This window comes from Octopus sinensis, linkage group LG6 (assembly GCF_006345805.1).
Source record: "Octopus sinensis linkage group LG6, ASM634580v1, whole genome shotgun sequence".
In the NCBI taxonomy this organism is placed as follows: Eukaryota; Metazoa; Mollusca; class Cephalopoda; order Octopoda; family Octopodidae; genus Octopus; species Octopus sinensis.
The window spans coordinates 72,838,071-72,858,852 of record NC_043002.1 but is presented as its reverse complement, the minus strand read 5'-3'; the positions used below and the strand labels follow the sequence as shown (position 1 = coordinate 72,858,852).

Genomic DNA, 20,782 nt, shown 5'->3' with positions numbered 1-20,782 from the left:
ACATAATGGAGAAAAAAAACAAAAAAACAATAAGATATGTCAACCAAAAATAATTTATGGTATACATTCTGTCTATCAGATTCTCTTGACACTTTCACCATTATAAATGCAACAAACCATTGACTGACTCGTTAGAAAACTACAACCATTAAAACTGTTGTGCATATAAAAATAAAAACATGTAGTTTTTGATACAATTAACTTGTCTTTATTCTGGTTTCATTTAGCTCAAGAGATGATTTTATTTTTTCTTTGGCTTCAAAAGGAAAGGGAACTAGATAACCTTTCTACTGTCATCCACTCCAATGTGAAGTAGGAATGGAACCATTATATATATATATATATATATATATATATATATACACATGAGCAAAACACACCCACCCCCCGTCCATGGACAGTGCTGAGTTGTCAAACATTTAAACCAAATTTTCTCAAAACAACTTGTCCGACTGTCCCATAGGCCTCCCCTTTGAGAAACACTGATTTAACCTAAATTTGAGACACCAGCAAAAGAAGAAATAAAGATAGACTTTTTTTCTATTCCAAGAAAAACGATTTTACACATGTACATTCCCACGGATTTATCGATTGCATTCTCATCCGGAATCGATTTTTGTAATTTTTTCAAGACTTATACATGCCCTGATACCGTCGGTATCTACATATCAAATTTGAGTGCAATCGGATGGAGGATGCCCAAGATCCTAGAAGGCGCACACACACACACACACACACACACACACAGAAAGGATTTTATATGATAGATATATACACGTGTGTGTGTGTGTGTGTGTGTGTGTGTGTAGAAATGTGGCCCAGTGGTTGAGTGTGTTACACTCAGGATCATGAGGTCATGGTTTTGATTCCCAAGTTGGCTGCACATTGTGTTCTGAGCAAAACACTTCATTTCATGTTGCTCCAGTCTACTCAGCTGTAAATGGGTAACCATGTGACAGAAACACCTTTTGATCAGGGGGAAAGTTGGCCTGCTCACCACTGTTATTGTTGGCTACAGGATATTCGGGATATTAAGATAGTAAGATGTAATTTGCCTTTTACTAGAATTGTTCTTAATATTTCAAATATAGCACTGTGTAGATTTCCTTTCTTGGCTCGATTTTATTCAAAAGATTTGATTATTGAAGCATTTGAAAACTAAAAGGATGCAAAGTGCATTGTGACCAGCACGGTATAACAAATCTGATAGTCTGGTCAATCACATAGTTATATATATATCATCATGTATATATATATATCATGATATATATATCTTATACATAATTATCATGTATATATATATCATGATATATATATCTTATACATAATTATCATGTATATATATATCATGATATATATATCTTATACATAATTATCATGTATATATATCTCATGATATATATATCTTATACATAATATCATGTATATATATATATATATAATATATATATATATATATATATATATATCTCATGATATATATATCTTATACATAATTATCATGTATATATATATATTATATATATATATATATTATAGATAATTATCACGTGTATATATATATATATTATATATATATATATATATATATTATAGATAATTATCACGTGTATATATATATATATATATATATAGATATATATATATATAGATATCTTATACATAATCATCATATATATACACATTGGCCAAACTAGTTTGGGATTTTATACTGACTTGCAAAATCCACACAAACAAATTAGAGAGAAGTGTGGACATTTACTCTATGTTGGTGAAGCAGCATCCTTGATCTGAGTCAGTCCACTCAGATTAGCAAGGAGGATGCATGTGATATTCAGAAGTCTGTTTTTTTTTTCTTTTCTTTTCTTTGACAGCCAGGTGAGAAAGCAGTGGCCATGACCTTTACGAGGCAAGAAGTTATCTTGACTGAGACTAAGAAATGATAATTAATGGCCGTTCTAATTAATGATGCAAACAATGCAGATATTCTTTTCTACTCTAGGCACAAGGCCCAAATTTTTGGGGAGGGGGCCAGTCAATTAGATTGACACCAGTATGCAACTGGTACTTGATTTATCGACCCTTAAAGGATGAAAGGCAAAGTTGACCTCGGTGGAATTTGAACTTAGAATGTAAAGGCAGACAAAATACCGCTAAGCATTTTGCCTGGCATGCTAGTGTTTCTGCCAGCTCACCACCTTAAACAATCCAGATATTCTTTACATATTAAAATATGTGACGCATAAGAAACAGGTATTCATTGATGACTTAAAATTTTATGTGTGTGTGTGTGTGTGTGTGTGTGTGTGTGTGTGTGTGTGTGTGTGTGTGTGTGTGTGTGTGTGTGTGTGTGTGTAAGATATAAAACCAGCAGTTTATAACAGATATCATTAAGAAGATAAGAGATTAAATATATATTAAAAATATCAATGGTCAAACATCTCTAGAAAAAGTCATCTTCACTTTTTGACTAACCGTAAATACAGGATAAAGATTTTCAGCAGTTGAAAGATCTTTTATAAGCTTTTTCCCTGACAAAATATTACCCCAGCTGCTATTAGCTAATTTGTATCCAAAGACAATCAGGTTTTCATAATCAAAACGTATAAAAATTGTAATTGTTAGTGGAGGTTTTTGTAATGCCATGAGAAACTCTGAGGTTCCATTCTTGCAGAATTGGAGAGAGCCAGAGCTACAAATTATGCCAATGGACTTCTCATGAAGTCCCACTTGGTCTTTGTAAGATAAGCGTTCGGATGCTATTCCAACTCCAAATATGTAGTTTGACACAAGATCACCCATATGAGAAGAATTACATTCCAAGTTTACCGACCAAAATGCATTACCATTTAGCGCTTCTGCAGTGAACGTTGTAGAATTAAATCCCCATGTCATTAGGCACTTATTCTGCACTCGAACACCACTTAGTTTGCTTGGGGTTGGTGATGCCTGCATCATAGGTACAATATGGTCACATTTGTTTTTATCATCATCTGAAAAATGCAAAAATAATTAGAATCAGCTACATGTGTATGAACGTGTGAGTATATATATGAATGAATGAATGAATGTGTGTGTGTGACTATATATATATATGAATAATGTGTATGAGTATATGTGCATGCATGCATGAGAGTGAGAGTGAGAAAGAAAATGTGAGCGTGTGCATGACTGCTTTACTGTTCTTCTTAAAATGTAAAGAGAATTACTCAAAGAATGCTATATCCAATTACATAACATATTACTTTTTCATTCTAAAATAGACTAATAGAAGACTATATATTTAAGGCTATCAGTATCGCTAAGATACAGTAACCATTCAGCTAATATTCACCTACAAATGCTATTAACAGAAATTCGATATAATTGTTAGCCACCATATCTTAAATAATTCAATTGAACTGAAGTAGATTTTCTTTCAAAAACAAAACTGATATCAACAGGTCTTGGAAAGTAATGCTACAATTAGCATTATTACTGCAATGCCAAACTCTTCTTTTAGATATCTTTAGCTCTTAAATTTAGAACTAAATTGTAAACTGTTAACACTTTTGAAGAGGACTGGTTCCTAGCTACATTTTGGCATAAAAAATTGAGATTTGGTCCAATAGAAAAAAGTTTACATCGAAATTTGTAACTATGTTATAGGAAATTAAGTAATGCCTCCAATCAAGTTTAGATCTATATGCATTTTAGCTTCAATGATAGAAGAAAGCATGAGGTATTTTCTAGTTTTAGTCTCATGCAACAAAAGTTTGTATCAAGAAAGTTGTGAGGTAAAATATGAAAAAAAATATAAGTAAGGCAAAAAATTAGATTTAAGTATAATTAACTTTTATTTTAAAAACAAACTATACTTTAATTGAGCTTAAATGATAGAGCTCAATTCGAGGAATTTCATGGCATCAGTCTCATGCAAAGAATTTTTAAAAGGAAAAAGTTATGAGTGTTTGTTTCCCAAATTTGAACGTGATAATATAGTTCTATACCCTTTTTATGAATACAGTTCTATAAGGGGACTTTTAATATGTCACCGGCATCATTGAGGTAAGGAAAAAAATGATCAACGACACCACTAATTTGCAATTAATTTAATTAGGTCATCTATACTAATGCAATTATATCATATAAAGTCCCATAATATCTGAGACAAGATAGAACTTTTTAAAGAAAAAGTTATGAGTGTTTGTTTCTCAAATTTGAGTTTAATAATATAGTTCTATACATTTTTATGAATATAGTTCTATAAGGGAACTTTTAATATATGTCACTAGTATCATTGAGATAATTTTAAATAAGATAAAATCTTAAACTATTAATTGACACATTATTAATCATCATAATAGCATAGCCCAGAAAAAATATGGATTACATGGAAAAATGCAAGCAAGAGAAACAATATTCTTAAGATTATAAACCTGGAAAAGTAAAGGACAAGTTATTACACATGGCAAAGTTCAGGACAAGTTATTACCTCTAGTAAACAAGAAAATTTTTACTTAAAATATTCCAGCTAAGGATAAAATTTGAATATCAAAAATTACTTGATTTTAATTTACAAAGTAACACTAATTAAAAAAGGTATCATTTTGTTAAAATATTGACATACTAGAATACTTAAAAAATGAGAGCCAGAAATACCAATGTAGATAAAGTTTTATGCAAAGCAGAATAGTATATGTGGTAGGCAAATGTATTACGTAAAAAAATAGGCTTTGGGTCAAGACTAAAAATGTGAAGACTTGGCAATAACATTTTATTGTGAACTTGTTGTTATAGGTAGATTTTACTATAATATATAACTAATTTTTGTATTATTTTATTTATTGTACTGACTAATTATGTACTACTATTATTTTCAAATTTCTAATTATTAATTGATAATTTAAAAAATGAAATCTTTTTAAGTGCAAAAAACATTTTAATTGAGCTATTTTTTTTATTTTTAATAGAAGTAACAAGTAATAACAAATAGAGGTAATAACTTGTAATAAAAGTGTTAGTTTTAATAAAAGTTAATATTTTCTGAATCTAAATATTTTATTTGAAATTTTATCCTTAGCTGCAATATTTTAAGTAAAACTTTTCTTGTTCCGTACTTTACCAGATGTAATAACTTGTCCTGTACTTTTCCAGGTTTATAATCTTCAGAACATTATTTCTCTAGCTAGCATTTTTCCTTGTAATTTTAAATGGTTTCACAGCTGTTTAAACGCGATATCCCACAGAAAGTACTCGATACACGATTCTGTAAAGAGATTAGAGGTGCACATTGACAAGAACAAATATTAGTTTCAAATTTTGGCACAGGGCCAGCAGTTTTTGAGGGGAGGGGGAAGTTGATAACATTGAACCCAGTATATGGCTGGTACTTATTTTGTCAAGCCTGAAGGATGAAAGGCAAAGTTGACCTCAGCATAATTTGAGCTCATAACATAAAGCCAGAAGAGAACTATTAAGCATTTTATTCAATGTGTCAATGGCTTTGCCAGCTTACTGCCTTTACAAGAACAAATAATAGCCTATTCTAAAGGCAAAAATTCTTCAGAATTACCTAGCTGGCAGGGTGTAATTAAACAAAAATAAAGATTTTAAAATGACCATTTTGAAATATACATACCAAGAAAAATGATCAAATCATCAAAGGTTGTTTTTCGAAAGCGAGTTACAACAGATCGGAGGCATTGCTGAGCAGACTTTTCAACGATTAGCTCCTGGTAAAAAGATTCCATCTGTTTCAACCTAATAAAGACAATAATTTCTTTAGAAGACTCATTTTAGGACAGATGTCATCACCAAGCTAGATATTTTCCCATGGCCAGACATGTTTTTGCAGAATACTGAAAATTAATGACACTGCTTGTATGTCAGTGACACTCAATTTACAACTACAATGAGATGTCATGACAAAATACAAACATACATATATACACATATACACATACATAAATACACACACACACACACAATGGGCTTCTTTCATTTTCACCTACCGAATGTATGCACAAGGCTTTGGTTGATCTGGGACTAAAGTAGGAGACACCCAAGGCACTACACAGAACAAATTTTTACTTGGCTTTTCAGCCTCTTTTATTATTATTATTTGTTTCAGTCATTTGACTGTGGCCATGCTGGAGCACCGCCTTTAGTCAAACAAATCAACCCCAGCACTTATTCTTTGTAAGCCTAATACTTATTCTATTGGTCTCTTTTGCTGAACTGCTAAGTTATGGGGACATGAACACACCAACATCGGTTGTCAAGCAATGGTGGGGGGGACAAACACAGACACACACACATATATATATATATATACGAAAGGCTTCTCTCAGTTTCCATCTACCAAATCCACTCACAAGGCTTTGGTCGGCCCGAGGCTATAGTTGAAGACACTTGCACAAAGTGACACGCAGTGGGACTAAACCTGGAACCATGTGGTTGGTAAGCAAGCTATTTACCACACAGCCACTCCTCTGTTTGCATTTAATGGGAAACTCAAGTTACAGAAGATAAACTTTAATCTTTAATTCATTTATTTAGTGGCTGTTTTTCCATGCTAGCTTGACTCAGATTGAAATTGATTCTGAAGCAGGATTTTATGGCTGAATGCCTTTTCTGTCACCAAACCTCACCTGTTTTTCAGGTAAGGAATTATTATATTTCACAAGTCTTTGAAACAAAGCATGACCTGTCACAATATTGACACTAAACGTAAATAGCACTACCATTTTGTTCAAATAAAAAGAAGTAAAATAACAACTTTCACATAAACACACATGCATAACATACATACATCTTCTAAAATAGTGGTTAATATATAGTTTGAAACCCGTTAATGAAAATGGAAAAAAAAACAACCTACTAGGTACAAAATGAATATGAAAATAAAAATTTGCGCAAATGAACAGAGGAGAGGATTTTCTGAAAATTTACAAGATCTGATTTTTCCCTTGTAACTTTCAGGAAAATGGATATATTGATGAAATGTTATAGGAATACCATTCAAATGGCACAGATTATGATTATAAAGAAAATTCCAATGAGAATGTTTTCCGAAGAGGTGGGAAGAGGACTGTTGGAAAATTCATAAGATCCGATTTTTCCCTCATAAATGGATATATATTAATGAAATTTCGCAGAAACAACTTTCAAGAAGCATAAATTACAATCATAAAGAAATTTGTAGGGAAAATATTTTCTGAAAGGGTGGGGAGTGGACTGTCAGAAAGTTCACACGATCCGTCTTTTTTTCCCTCCTTACTTTCAGGATCTAGTTCAGCACCCAGTCACACACACACAAAAAAAAAAAAAGAAAAAAAAAAGAAAAAAAAAAACAGTCTACTAGGTGTAAAAAAACATGTAGAAAATGAATACACCTAGTAGGCTGTTTTTTGTGACCAGGTTTTAAACTATATATTAACTAAAATATTGGATTGGTGCATAATTACTGTGGTATTTTTTTCAACAAAAACAATAACAATATTTAACAAAAAAATCTTTAAATGATGGTCTGACCGTCTGACAAGCAAATGGGAAGCAGTAATTGAAGTAGATGGTGAATATGCTCTGGAATAATCATTTAAAGATGTTTTTGATGAATAAAATTTGTTGAAAAAAAGCTGCAATAATTATGCACCAATCTAATAGTTACTAAAAAAAAAAAAAATCAATAAATTTACAGCAGACTTACTCATTTGTCAGTTCCATTTCTTGAGCACGAATTGTGAAAATGTCAGATGCTTGTTCTAATAATTCTCTTTGACTTTCTTCCTTTGCTATTCTTTTACAACCCTCAACCATTTCATCTATTGATTTAGTCCTCTTTATGCTATTATTTAAATGTAATTCAAGTGATGCTATAGCTTTTGATTTTATTTCATTGAGGTTATTGAGGTGAGCTTCCTTCTGTTGACTGAGTACTGCAATAATATCATTAAGTATGTGTTGATATTGTTCCGAAACCCTTTTTGATGCCTCATCATGCAAATGCTAAAAGAAAAAAGAAGAAAAAAAATCAATTTAAATAAACCAACCATAATCTTGACAATAGGAAAGATATAATAATGAATAAACCAATGAGGGTGTAGAGGTGCTTGACTTAGTGGTTAGGGTGTTGGACTCATGATTGTAAGATTGTGGTTTCAATTCCTGGACTAGATGATGCGTTGTGTTCGTAAACAAAACAGTCCACTCAACTGATACAAATGAGTGATCTTGCAACAGACCAGCATCTCATCCAGAGGCGAATATATATGCCAGAGAAATTGGTAAACCGGCTTTGTGCTCCATGTGGGGTAATGTGGACTAAACAAACTAATGAGAATATGAAATGTTTCAGCACAGCTATTTTGGTGCCACCTATTTGGTAGGACTGATTTGATACTAACTTATCTGACAGATGTTTTAACCTCCGTCTACCAAATCCACTCACAAGGCTTTGGTCAGCCCGAGGCTATAGTAGAAGACACTTGCCCAAGGTGCCATGCAGTGGGACTGAACCCGGAACCATGTGGTTGGTAAACAAGCTACTTACCATACAGCCACTCCTACCATGTGTATATCTCTGCATGTGCACATGCATATGTGCTTGCCTCTCTTGCCAAAACAAGCCAAATGTCCACTCAGCCATACCAAACCATCAGGGTCTAAACAGCTGCATCTAACTACCTCATTCAGAACTAATGAATGGGTTTGTTAGAAATGGGAGTGGAGTCAAAAACAAAGCTAAATAATGACCTGATAAATTATCTAGAGTATGGTTGTGTATTCACAGGAGCAGGTGTGGCTGTGTGGCAAGAAATTTGCTTCGCAACCACATGATTCCAGGTTCAATCCCACTGTGTGGCAACTTGGGCAAGTGTCTCCTGCTATAGCCTTAGGCCAACCAGAGTCTTGTGAGTGGATTTGGTAGATGGAAACTGAAAAAGGCTGGTCATGTGTGTGTGTGTGTGTGTGTGTCTGTCTGTATTTGTCTCCCACCAATGCTTGACAATAGGTGTTGGTGTGTTTAGACCCCTGTAACTTAGGAGTTCAGCAAAAGAAACCAATAGAATAAGTACCAAGATTGATTCATTTGACTAAAAGTTCTTCAAGGAATGTTAGATGAACTTAAAAGTATGTGTTACTCAGTTTTAATGTGAAAAGGTTCTTTTGTGGTTTAACCACAGTCCACTTCTTCAGAGAGGTAATTTTAGCTAGTTTCAACTTTTATTGAGACTGTCAGCAATTGGTTACTTATTCTTGGTCACAGAGAGGAATAGCATACAACTATTTATATTCTTTACACATTCAGGGGAACTAAATTGGTTTGTCTAATTTGCATAACACTGCAAGCTCTGGCAGCATGAATTAATAAAAGCACCAAGATAAAGCAAACTTATAAGCAATTGTTTATTAGTAAACACACAACCTCACTATCAAAAATTAAACATTAGTTGGATTAAACTGTTTCTGGTAACTGAGGGAATGTCCTGTGGTTTACTCATAATCTCTACCTTTTTATAGCAAGGCTAAAGAGCATTTACTAAAATCACATGCTGATAAGTTTACCATACAATGTCTACCAAATGAAATAATTGTATTGGCATGGAAGAGTCAAACTGGTCATAGAAAAAGCAGAAAATAAAGAATAAAGCATATTGGTGAGCCACAGATTTAGTTTCAGCAATATGTTGCTGAGTTTCACTTCAACTACTTTTCTTCAAAGTATTAAGTGTTGAGGATGGATTAAAAAGGTACAGTTCTATATTTAAGAGATGAGGAATTATGTACATTATTTACATAATTTATATTTGACAGATATTTGTCGTCATCTTGTTTGTTGTTAACACAACGTTTTGGCTGATATACCCTCTAGCCTTCTTCAGGTGTCTTGGGGAAATTTTGAACCCGAGTTCTCATCCCTAAGGTATTTTTTTGATATTATTGTTATTATTGTTGTTGTTGTTGTTATTATTATTATTAAGGTCACAGCCTGGAATCGAACTCAGAATCTTGGGATTAGTAGCCTGTGCTCTTCAGCACTATGCCATATGCCCGTGGTGATGAACTGCTCTATATGCTACAATACTTATAAGTATGATCAATCTGGGCCTCAAGTACAACCAATGATAACAAGACTAATATTGGTTTCATATTTTGGCATAAAGCCAACAAGTCCGGAAGAGGGTGTAAGTCAATTATATTGACCCCACTGCTCAACTGGTACTTATTTTATTGACCCCGAAAAGAAGAAAGGCAAAGGTGACCTAGGCGGATTTTGAACTCGGAATGTAAAGATACATGAAACGCCACTAAGACAGCAAGACTAATAAAACCAATCATTACAAGTTTAGAATCATACCTTAATTTCATCTTTTGTCTCTTCCAATTTTGAGGTTTGGGCCAAAATTTCCCTGAATATCTTATCTAAATGTCCTTTTGTTTTCTGAACAAACTCCTAGATAATGAATGATAAAATTGATAAACCTTTAAAAATTATTTTAATTTCATAAAAATATATTGAAGATTGAAAAAAAAAAAAAAAATTTTTAGAGATCAATCTTCCTTTTTATATGCAAAATAAGTGAGTGTTTCAGTTTATATTGTTAAATTAAGGTCATCCTTTCACAAGTAAAATTGATCTGTACAATGGTAATGTGGCATTAATATGTTGCAGATTGTCTAAGCAGAGTGAAAGAGCTTACATCTGTATTACTTCTCCTTTAGCAACAGCAAAAAGAGCATGAAAGAAAGAAGAGAGAAAAAGAGAGCAAGCAAAAAGCAAAAGCAAGAGACAGAAGAAATCATTAGTTAGCTGATAAAGCCTGCATGATGTAACAGCCCACTCCATGGACAGTATAACCCCATGCATAACATAACAGCCCACCCCATAAACAGTATAGGCTCCATGCATAAAGATAAACCATGTCATCAATTATTTTCCAATAGCTTTTATAAATTTTTCATAAGAGATAACATATAAATATCTACAGGTGTTTATTTTTCCTTGAAGCAATCTCAACACAATGTGAATATACAGCTGTCATATTGAAACATTTGAAAAAATATATACACATATACAGGGATTGGACAAAATAATGGAAACACCTTTAAAATTCCAAACAAATTTATTTTAATATGGGGTAGGACCGCCTTTGACAGTAAGTAGAGCTTGAGTTCAATGTGGTATGGACTCGTGCAAAGTTTGAATTGTTTCCAAAGGAATCTTTGTCTTTTCTTCAGCTAAAACAATCTCCAGTTCTTGTAGAGATGATGGTGGAGGATATTGACTTCTTACTTGATTTTCTGAAATGTACCATAAATGTTCAATAATATTGAGATTTGGGGACTGTGGTGGCCAAACAGTAACAACTTTAGCTGTGTGAATTGGTGCATTATCATCATGAAAGATTGTGTTTCTCTCCGAAAACAGTTCTGCAACCATAGGATGAATTTGATTAGATAACATGCTTAAATAGTCTTGACTATTAATTCTGCCATGAAGGAAAACCAGTGGGCTGGCAGATTTCCAAGATATAGCCCCACAGATCATCACAGATCCTCCTCTATATTTAACAGTTGGAAGAAGACAATCTGGGTCAAATGCTTCTTTTGGCTGTCTCTACATGTATACTCAGCCAGTGGTCAGAAATAAAGTAAAGAATGCCTTGTCCAAGAAAATAACATTCTTCCACTGCTCTAGGAACCAATTCTGTAGGTCTTTACTCCACTCTAAATGCTTTGCAATGTTTGTTTTTCAAAGTAGTAGTTTTCTGATGGCAGCTCTCCCATGAAATCTGGCTTTCTACAGCTCCTGATAAACAGTTTTTGTGGAAACTGGATTCTTGAGGTGGTCATTAAATTCTGCAGTAATTTTGGGAATAGTACTTTTGTGATCTTTTCTTACAATTTGAGTAAGAGTCTGATGGCCTTTATCTGAAAGGTTTGGTTTTCTTCCAGAGTTTTGTTTCAACGAGGAGGTTTTTCCCTCTTTATCAAAGGCTGTCATTACTTTCGAGACAGTACTTCTTGATACACTAAACATTTCAGCTGTTTTCATTACGCTAGTGCCTGCCATATGAGCACCAACAATTTGACCGCTCTGAAAGTTTGATAGATCTGTCATTTTAATTACCTTTTTCTGATGATATCTGAAAAGAAACAGCAATTTTAGAAAAACATTAAGCAACACTAATAAACCAAAAAAATTTAAATAAAGCTTTTGATGGTTTTATAGATATTTCAAAATTATGATGCTATGTGTTTCCATTACTTTGTCCAACCCCTGTATGTATGTGTATATATATATATATATATATATATATATATATATATATATATATATATATATTGGGTCATCCCATAAATAATGTGTTTTTTTTATACATCTTTTATTTTTCAAAATTAAGATAAAGTTCTTTTTTAATCTAAAATATACTCTCATTCATTTTCTACAATGCTCTTCCATCTATCTGGTAGATTTGCAAGGCCCTTCTTCCAAAATTCCCTTGTCCATGACAAAAAATATTCCTCTGATACTGTTCCGACCTCATCAACAGAATTCATATTTTTTCCATTCAAATGATTTTGAAGACTAGAATAAATGATAGTTAGATGGGACAGTGTCCAGCGAATATGGTGAGTGGGGCATCGTTTCCCATTCAAACTGCTCCAGCCTTTGGAATGTCATCCTAGCTGTTTGTGGCCAAGCATTATCCTGACAGAAGAACACCTTTTGTCTTGAAACCAAAGATGCTCATTTTTCTTCTGGTGCTGACTTAAGCCGCTCAAGCTGCTTGCATTAGATCTCCTTTGTTATCATTCGGTTTGGAACTAAATCTTTCGTATCCCACCACACAGATAAGAACATCTTACGTGGGTGAACACCTGCTTTAACCTGGGGTGCTGGTGTTTCTCCTTTCCCTACCCACTCACTTCGGCGCTTGACATATTTATAGAGAACCTACATCTCATCACTTAACAAAAAAAAAAGTTTATTTGTGAGATGTGACAACAAAGAAGAGCATACATTCACTCTCTGCATGTAATCAGACTCGGGAAGTTTGCGAAGAACCCATTGACCCAATTTGCTGACTTTACTGATGGCACGCAGGAGTCGATGAATGGTTGAATGACCAATCCAGCTTCTCTGCTAGTGCCTCAATAGATACAATGGAATTTTATTCCACCATGGCTTGCAGGATGTCCTTATCAAGCTCTACAGATCTTCCAGAATGACACTTGTCTTCTAGGCTGTAGTTTACGGCTCAGAATTTCTGGAACCACCGTTGATACTGGTTTACACTTATTGTCTGATCCCCATATACTGCAATAATATTCCTTGCATTTTCCATTGCGTTGTTGCCTTTATTGAACTCAAAGCAAAGTATGCTGAATATGCTCCTTTGTCACTTCCATAGCTTTGAAAAATAACTTAAAATTGAACAGCACTCTTCAAAACTTGCACTAAAAATAAGGACAAGGTAAAATTACTAACTGCTTTTATAGCAAGTTGATGCAGATAGTTTATCCTGTACCCCTCAGACTTTTAGTTCATGCAATTGAAAAACTGCATTATTTATGGGATGACCAACCCCCACCCCACCACACACAGAGTATTAATATTTTTACTGGGATACTAATACACTATGGGTTACAAATAAACAAACATATGGAGCGATACCATGCAAGGACAAAACCTGTCACTGCCAGTTTTCAGCAGCTTTGCCCAGGACCACAAAATTTCTTCTTAATGTGACCTCATGTTTCCCATACACTTATTCCATGTGTGTGATTTTTTACTTTTACAGGTATCATGCTTTTTTTCTGAAAATATTTCCAAATTTTTTGCTGTAGATGATTTCTTTGGCATCAATTTGTTAAACAGCAATGAACAAATAATTACCACAAATAATATACTCCTTAGATTTATGTTTTGTTTCCAGTCTTCTTGTCTCTTTTAGCTTATTCTTTTCTCTTTTTACTTGTTTCAGTCATGTGACTGTGGCCATGCTGGAGTACTGCCTTTAGTTGAGCAAACTGACCCCAGGACTTATTCTTTGTAAGCCTAGTACTTATTCTATCGGTCTCTTTTGCCGAACTGAAATACCGCTAAGTATTTTACCTGGCATGCTAACATTTCTGCCAGCTCGCCTTGTTGCTGGTTTTTCTGGCAGTATGGAACTTTGCATTGTCTTGTTGAAACAAAGCATGTTTTTGATGAACACAGTGCATCACCATTGAACATAACATGAATTGAGTGAACACACATACCAAAAATATATATATATATATATATATATATATAAAGCATTGTTTTAACATGGTGCACAAACTTTTTCCTCGACCTAATAGAAACAATGGAGATTCTACAGTAACTGTGATATTCAAGGACAGACAAGCTGCGCAGCAGTTAGGGTATCTAGAAACCTTTCAAATAAAAAGATACTCTTCAATGTGGAAAATGGTACTTCTAAGATAATTGCAGCTCAAAAGAATCAGGGTACTCATCCTGTAGATATTGGCAACAAACAAATAGATGAAACTATTCTACTTCATCTCAAAATATTTCCATAATCTTTGACTTAAATTATCAAAGTTTATAAATCACACCCACAAGTAAAATACATCATATAAAAAAAAAATACAGTATATAGTTTTTGCTTGTGAAATTTTCCAAATGAAAACCAATACATGAGTAGATCTTTACTAAGATAGCCTTTCACAATAAGAATTGTGTTGTAGGGGAAAAGGGCTTTTTGGCACAATGGCCTATTACATCTCTTTTTATGGAGAGACAATCATAATCATTGAGAAAGGAATATATCTGTGCTATTCAAGATCAATAAAGCTCATACAAAGTATGTGCATGAAAATAGGTGTTACCAATACATATTTGCCTCTTATGATTAACAGAAGCACCAAGTTCTCAAACAAGACATGAACATAACAAGAAATTGTATTTATTGCAACTTTGCAATAATATTGAGAAGTGATTAAATACAATATTTTTGTACTCTTTTACTTGTTTCAGTAATTTTGACTGTGGCCATGCTGGAGCACCACCTTTAGTCGAGCAAATCGACCCTAAGACTTATTCTTTGGAAGCCTAGTACTTATTCTATCGGTCTCTTTTGCCGAACTGCTAAGTTACGGGGATGTAAACACACCACCATCGGTTGTCAAGCGATGTTGGGGGGAGAAACACAGACACACAAACATACACACACATACATATATACAACGGGCTTCTTTCAGTTTCCGTCTACCAAATCCACTCACAAGGCTTTGGTCGGCCCAAGGTGATACGCAGTGGGACTGAACCCGGAACCATGTGGTTGGTAAGCAAGCTACTTACCACACAGCCACTCCTGTGCCTATATATAAAAATTCATATCACTTATAATATAGTTTGCCCATCCTTTATAGTTTTCTTTCCTGGGCTGCCTCAAAATACCGACGCTGTCACTTAGTCACATTTATATGAATATACCTGGCCTTAGGAAGGGCATCCAGCTGTAGAAACATTGCCAGATTAGACTGGAGCCTGGTGCAGCCTTCTGGCTTCCCAGAACCCCGGTCGAACCGTCCAACCCATGCTAGCATGGAGAACGGACGTTAAACGATGATGATGATGATGATGATAGTCTCATCCCATGTAGATTTCTTTTGGCAGCTGGAACGAAGGATGAAACTTACTGTATTCATTGTGACGTAATTCATGAGGATCCATTTGTTTCTTCCCCAGCTGCCAAATGAAATTAGGAGACTCATTAAAATTCTTTCCTACTCTAGGCATGAGGTTCAGAATTTTGGGGGAGGGGGCCATTCGATTAGATTGACCCCAGTATGCAACTGGTACTTAATTTATCGAACCCAAAAGGATGAAAGGCAAAGTCAACCTCAGTGGAATTTGAACTCAGAACGTAAAGACAGACGAAATACCACTAAGCATTTCACTCAGCGTGCTAACGTTTCTTATTTCTTTACTACCCACAAGGGGCTACACACAGAGAGGACAAACAAGGACAGACAAATGGATTAAGTCGATTATATCGACCCCAGTGCATAACTGGTACTTATTTAATCGACCCTGAAAGGATGAAAGGCAAAGTCGACCTTGGCGGAATTTGAACTCAGAACGTAGCGGCAGATGAAATACCGCTAAGCATTTCACCTGGTGTGCTAACGTTTCTGCCAGCTCACCGCCTTGAGACTCATTAAAATTAAATGAGCACATGTGTTCCAAGGAACAAATTCTTTGACATAATGTACAAAAATGGTTCATGGTTTCACAATGAGACTAATTACATACAGAAATGAATTCATATATTTCTTGGTCTTTTTTAGAAACATAAAAATAAATGGATTTTAAAATGCCAAAGAAAGACAGACAATACACTGCAGCCCTGCAGTACCTTCTTTGCTTACAGATTTTGCAGCAGAACTTGCTCATCAAACATGGGCAGGATTGGCCATGCGAGAAGCTGCTGGAAGAAGACTATGAGTACCTAATTAAGACATTCCCTGCTGCTTAGACGGTCTGTCAAGATGTAAAGATCCACTTATGCACACATATGCTTGCATGTGTGAGAATATTAACTCAAATACATTTAATAATTAAATATACAAGGAAGAGTTATGACAATATATTAGTAGATGAAAAGCAGAAAAAACAACAATGTCACACACATACACACAAAAAGATATTCCAAATATAATTTCATAGACCATTATCATTATTTGTGGAGGCGCATTGGCCCAGTGGATAGGGCAGCGAACTAGCAGTCAGAGGATCACGGTTTTGATTCCCAGACCAGGGGTTTTGTGTGTTTATTGAGCAAAAACACCTAAAGCACCACGAGGCTCCAGCAGAGGGTGGTGGCGACCCCTGTTGTACTCTTTCGCCCCAACTTTCTCTCACTCTCTCTTCCTGTTTCTTGGGTAACGCTGCGATGGACTGGTGTCCCATCCAGCTGGGGGGGAACACATATGCCACAGAAACTGGGAAACTGGGCCCATGAGCCTGGCTAGGCTTGAAAAGGGTGCATAAATAAATAAATAAATAATTATCATTATTGTACATCTTCTCATACTACCGACAGAACAAAGTGAGTTATTTTCTACGTTCTAGTATAAGCCGGTTTCTCTACTACATGTCTTTCAGATCATATCTCCATATTTTATTTTCCCTCCACTGAGTCATTTACTTTCAATTTAAGATTAAGAGTTAAAAATAAAAAAATGGACAATACAAGCATTTATTCCAGAAATGAAACACTAGAAAGGTGAAGTCAGTTATGACAAATTTATTAGATTTAGAATCTAATGAACAACTAGATATAAATTCATTGTTACTTCTACAATGAAGAGCTGTGTGGTAAGAAGCCTGCTTCCAAACCACATGGTTCCAGGTTCAGTCCCACTGCATGGTACCTTGGGCAAGTGTCTTTTACTATAACCTCAGTCTGACTAAAGCCTTGTGAGTGGATTTGGTAGGTGGAAAATGAAAGAATCCCATTCTGTGTGTGTGTGTGCATGTCTTTGTGTTTGTCTTCACGTCGGGCAAAATACTTAGCGGTATTTCAGTTCGGCAAAAGAGACCGATAGAATAAGTACTAGGCTTACAAAGAATAAGTCCTGGGGTCGATTTGCTCAACTAAAGGCGGTGCTCCAGCATGGCCACAGCCAAATTACTGAAACAAGTAGAGAGAGAGAGAGAGTACCTCCATAAACCTGTTATGTCTAGATCTTCTCTAATGAGAAAAAAATTGACCAGGAACTGGACAGTGAAGAGGAAGAATGACAGGAAGCTCTACATCTGCCACACTCCTGTGGGGCCTCAGGATCAATGGCACTACTTATATCAAAGTGCCGGACATTATGACCAAGTCCTGAATCAAGTGGTGGTTTAGGTAAGCCTGTATGTTTCAGAAGGATGGTTAACTATTACATAGGCCTCAATATCCAGAGCTGATTGTCCCAGAATTTTCATAATCATGGTGTCGGTGGCATGTAAAAACCACCAACCGATCATAGCCGTTGCCAGCCTACCCTGGCACCTGTGCCGGTGGCACATAAAAGCACCATCCATACATGGTCGATGCCAGCGCCACCTTGACTGGCTTCCGTGCCGGTGGCATGTAAAAAGCACCCACTACACTCATGGAGTAGTTGGCGTTAGGAAGGGCATCCAGCTGTAGAAACACTGCCAGATCAGACTGGAGCCTGGTACAGCCTCCTGGTTCCCAGACTCTGGTCCAACCGTCCAACCCATGCTATGACAGACGGACGTTAAACAATGATGATGATGACTGCCAACATGTGGGTTCCGAGTACTCCTGATTGACTACATTTAAGGAGTCATCAAGAGGAAGACCAACCAGTGGCCATGCAATAACAAGGACTTGCTGACAGCTACTTTTCTGACATGAAGAGCATTCAGTTGTTTCTGCAGCTTCACTGAAACTGGGAGCAGTTTTTCTGAAACAGTTGAACATTTTCTTAAACAATATATTGTTTTCTAGTATTAAATCTCTGTTTTTCCTTATATTTTATTCAATTCTCAGTTATTTATTACATCCTATATTTTTTATTGTGACTGATCTCACTCTATCTAGAATTAAAAGAAGCATCTACATCACTTCCATTCATGATATACAATTTATGTAAATAGATGTATGGTTAAGCAGTTTGCTTCCCACTCATGTGGTTTCATGTGCAGTCCTATATAATGGCACCTTGGACAAGTGTCTACTAAAGCTCTGGGCCACACAAAGCCTTGAAAATGGATTTGGTAGCGAGAAATGGAAAGAAGCCCATCATATGTGTAGATCTCCTTGCTTTGACATCATGTGATAGTTACAAAGAAGTTTCCCTATCATACAAGCAATGTCCAGTGTTTTCAATCTTCTGTGGAAAGATGTCTAATCATGGGGTAATATTGTCTTGCATAGGAACAAGTGAAGGTTAGTGAGTTTAGCAATAGAAAGGAAATTCGATCATAGAAAATCTGCATCAGCGAATTCTAAAATGATAACGATGAAATCTAAACTTTGGAAGCCAAGAACTTAAATATCTTATTTAAAATGATTACAGCAAAAGACTGAGAGAGTGACAAAATTTGGCTGTGACATCATCAATGAACACTTCAACAATGACATAGTTAAAGGACTGGACAGAAGGTTTGAAAATACAATATATATATATATATATATATATATATATATATTATATATATATATATATATCAGAGGGAGATGAGAAATCATCCCAACTGAAACTAGCAAGAACACCAGATGCATTCTGGCCTTTTTGGGCCTTGTCCGTGACATCCTCAGGCTAGATATTGTGAACAGCCACTGAGCTAAATAATCTGGTAAGACCAAAATGCATCTGATATTCTTGCTAACAACAGCCAAAATGATTTTCCATCTTACAATAAACATATGTATACATGCTATGTTTTTAACCACAGCATATCCACAAGAGATTTTTATCTCAAGTGAAAACTGCAGTAACTTCATGTTTGTGGATGGTGTATGTCAAGTATGATATATAGAAAGCTCTTTAACCTGTCCAGTTTTCAGCTGCTACTAGAGATTGTTCTTTTTGCATTATATTACAATAGAAAAGAAGGAATTCTGAAATAACGCAATGATATATTTCAATATATTACAATTGAAAAGAAGGAATTCTGAAATAAGGCAACAGAAATAAACTTTAGCAAGAAGTATTTAAAATAAAACATTCATCTTGGTGATCACTGCTAAGTCTACAAAGAATTTAATTTCTCACATTTGCTGTTGAAAGTTTATTAAATACTTACCTTTATTTGTTCTGAAGCTACATCTTTAGTGAGTATCATATGTCCAGCATGTTTGCCAATGCCATCACAAACACAGAGAGGACATGCCAAAGTCTTACAAGAATCACAAAATACACTGGTCATTTCAGACTTATGATCACCACAAAATATTGGCTTGCTTTCTACTGTACTTTTAAAAGCTTTACAAATCCGGTGGTGACTCAGCGATCCCCTGCGGGGATGAAATTTGTCTAAACAATCCTGACAATAAAGCACTGTACATTGTTGACAAAACCATTCAGCTTTGGCACAGAATTTACCTTCACATAACTCACAAAATTCTTTAGATTCTTCTGAAATTCCTGGAACATTCAAATCTTCTTTATTTAAAAGAAATTGTGATTTTGAAGATAAATTATGGCTTTTGCTCTTCATCAAAGAATTGCTACAGATTTCTTGAAAGCGAATTACTATGTTTTCCAAAGCCAAATTTCGTGGTAATGTATCAATGTTATTTTGTGACAAAAGCAAGGGGTTTCGACAGGTTGGACAGCAAGTCTCTGTAAGTAAGGGGAGAAAAAAATATGTGATTAAATACAAAGTACAACTTTGTGTTACAGTGGAAATTTAAGCCCCTGGAAATACACACATTTTAATATTAGTCATCTATTTCATGTTGTGAGAGATATTTTGAAAGGCTGCTCTCTGAAGCATACACAGTGTTCCTATATCTATTGTTCTAACATTATAGTGTCCAGGAGAATTTAATTGTAATCATGTTTGCTTTTGTTTCTGATAGCATGAGTCACATATGAAATAATCACTACATTACATAAGTGATAAAATCAAAGCTTCCCATATGTACAGACAAATGCACACGCACGCACACAGAGTAAAAACTTAATTTCACCATGTTAATACATCAAAACACACCAGCAGTTATGGAATTTAGGTCAAAGGCCAAAGGATGAAATATTTACTTTAAGGATATCTGGA

At 34.9% G+C, this 20,782-nt stretch overlaps 1 protein-coding gene across 6 annotated transcripts in view; it reads right to left on the bottom strand.

Annotated features, from left to right (window-relative positions):
* Positions 1–1,856: 1,856 nt before the first annotated feature.
* Positions 1,857–20,782, bottom strand: part of LOC115213380 (probable E3 ubiquitin-protein ligase MID2) — a 49,085-nt gene continuing 30,159 nt past the window's right edge. For 3 of the 6 annotated variants that reach the window (XM_029782323.2, XM_036503997.1, XM_036503995.1), the window contains exons 4-8: positions 19,808–20,346; positions 10,343–10,438; positions 7,691–7,989; positions 5,621–5,742; positions 1,857–2,993 (exon numbers count right to left, since the gene is read on the bottom strand). In XM_029782323.2, the coding sequence (XP_029638183.1) occupies positions 2,434–2,993; positions 5,621–5,742; positions 7,691–7,989; positions 10,343–10,438; positions 19,808–20,346 (1,616 nt within the window). In that variant the 3' untranslated portion in view covers positions 1,857–2,433. Of the gene's footprint in view, positions 2,994–5,099; positions 5,249–5,620; positions 5,743–7,690; positions 7,990–10,342; positions 10,439–19,807; positions 20,347–20,782 lie in introns of all 6 variants that reach the window. The other 3 variants (XR_004999728.1, XR_004999729.1, XM_036503996.1) reach the window with 3 other exon arrangements.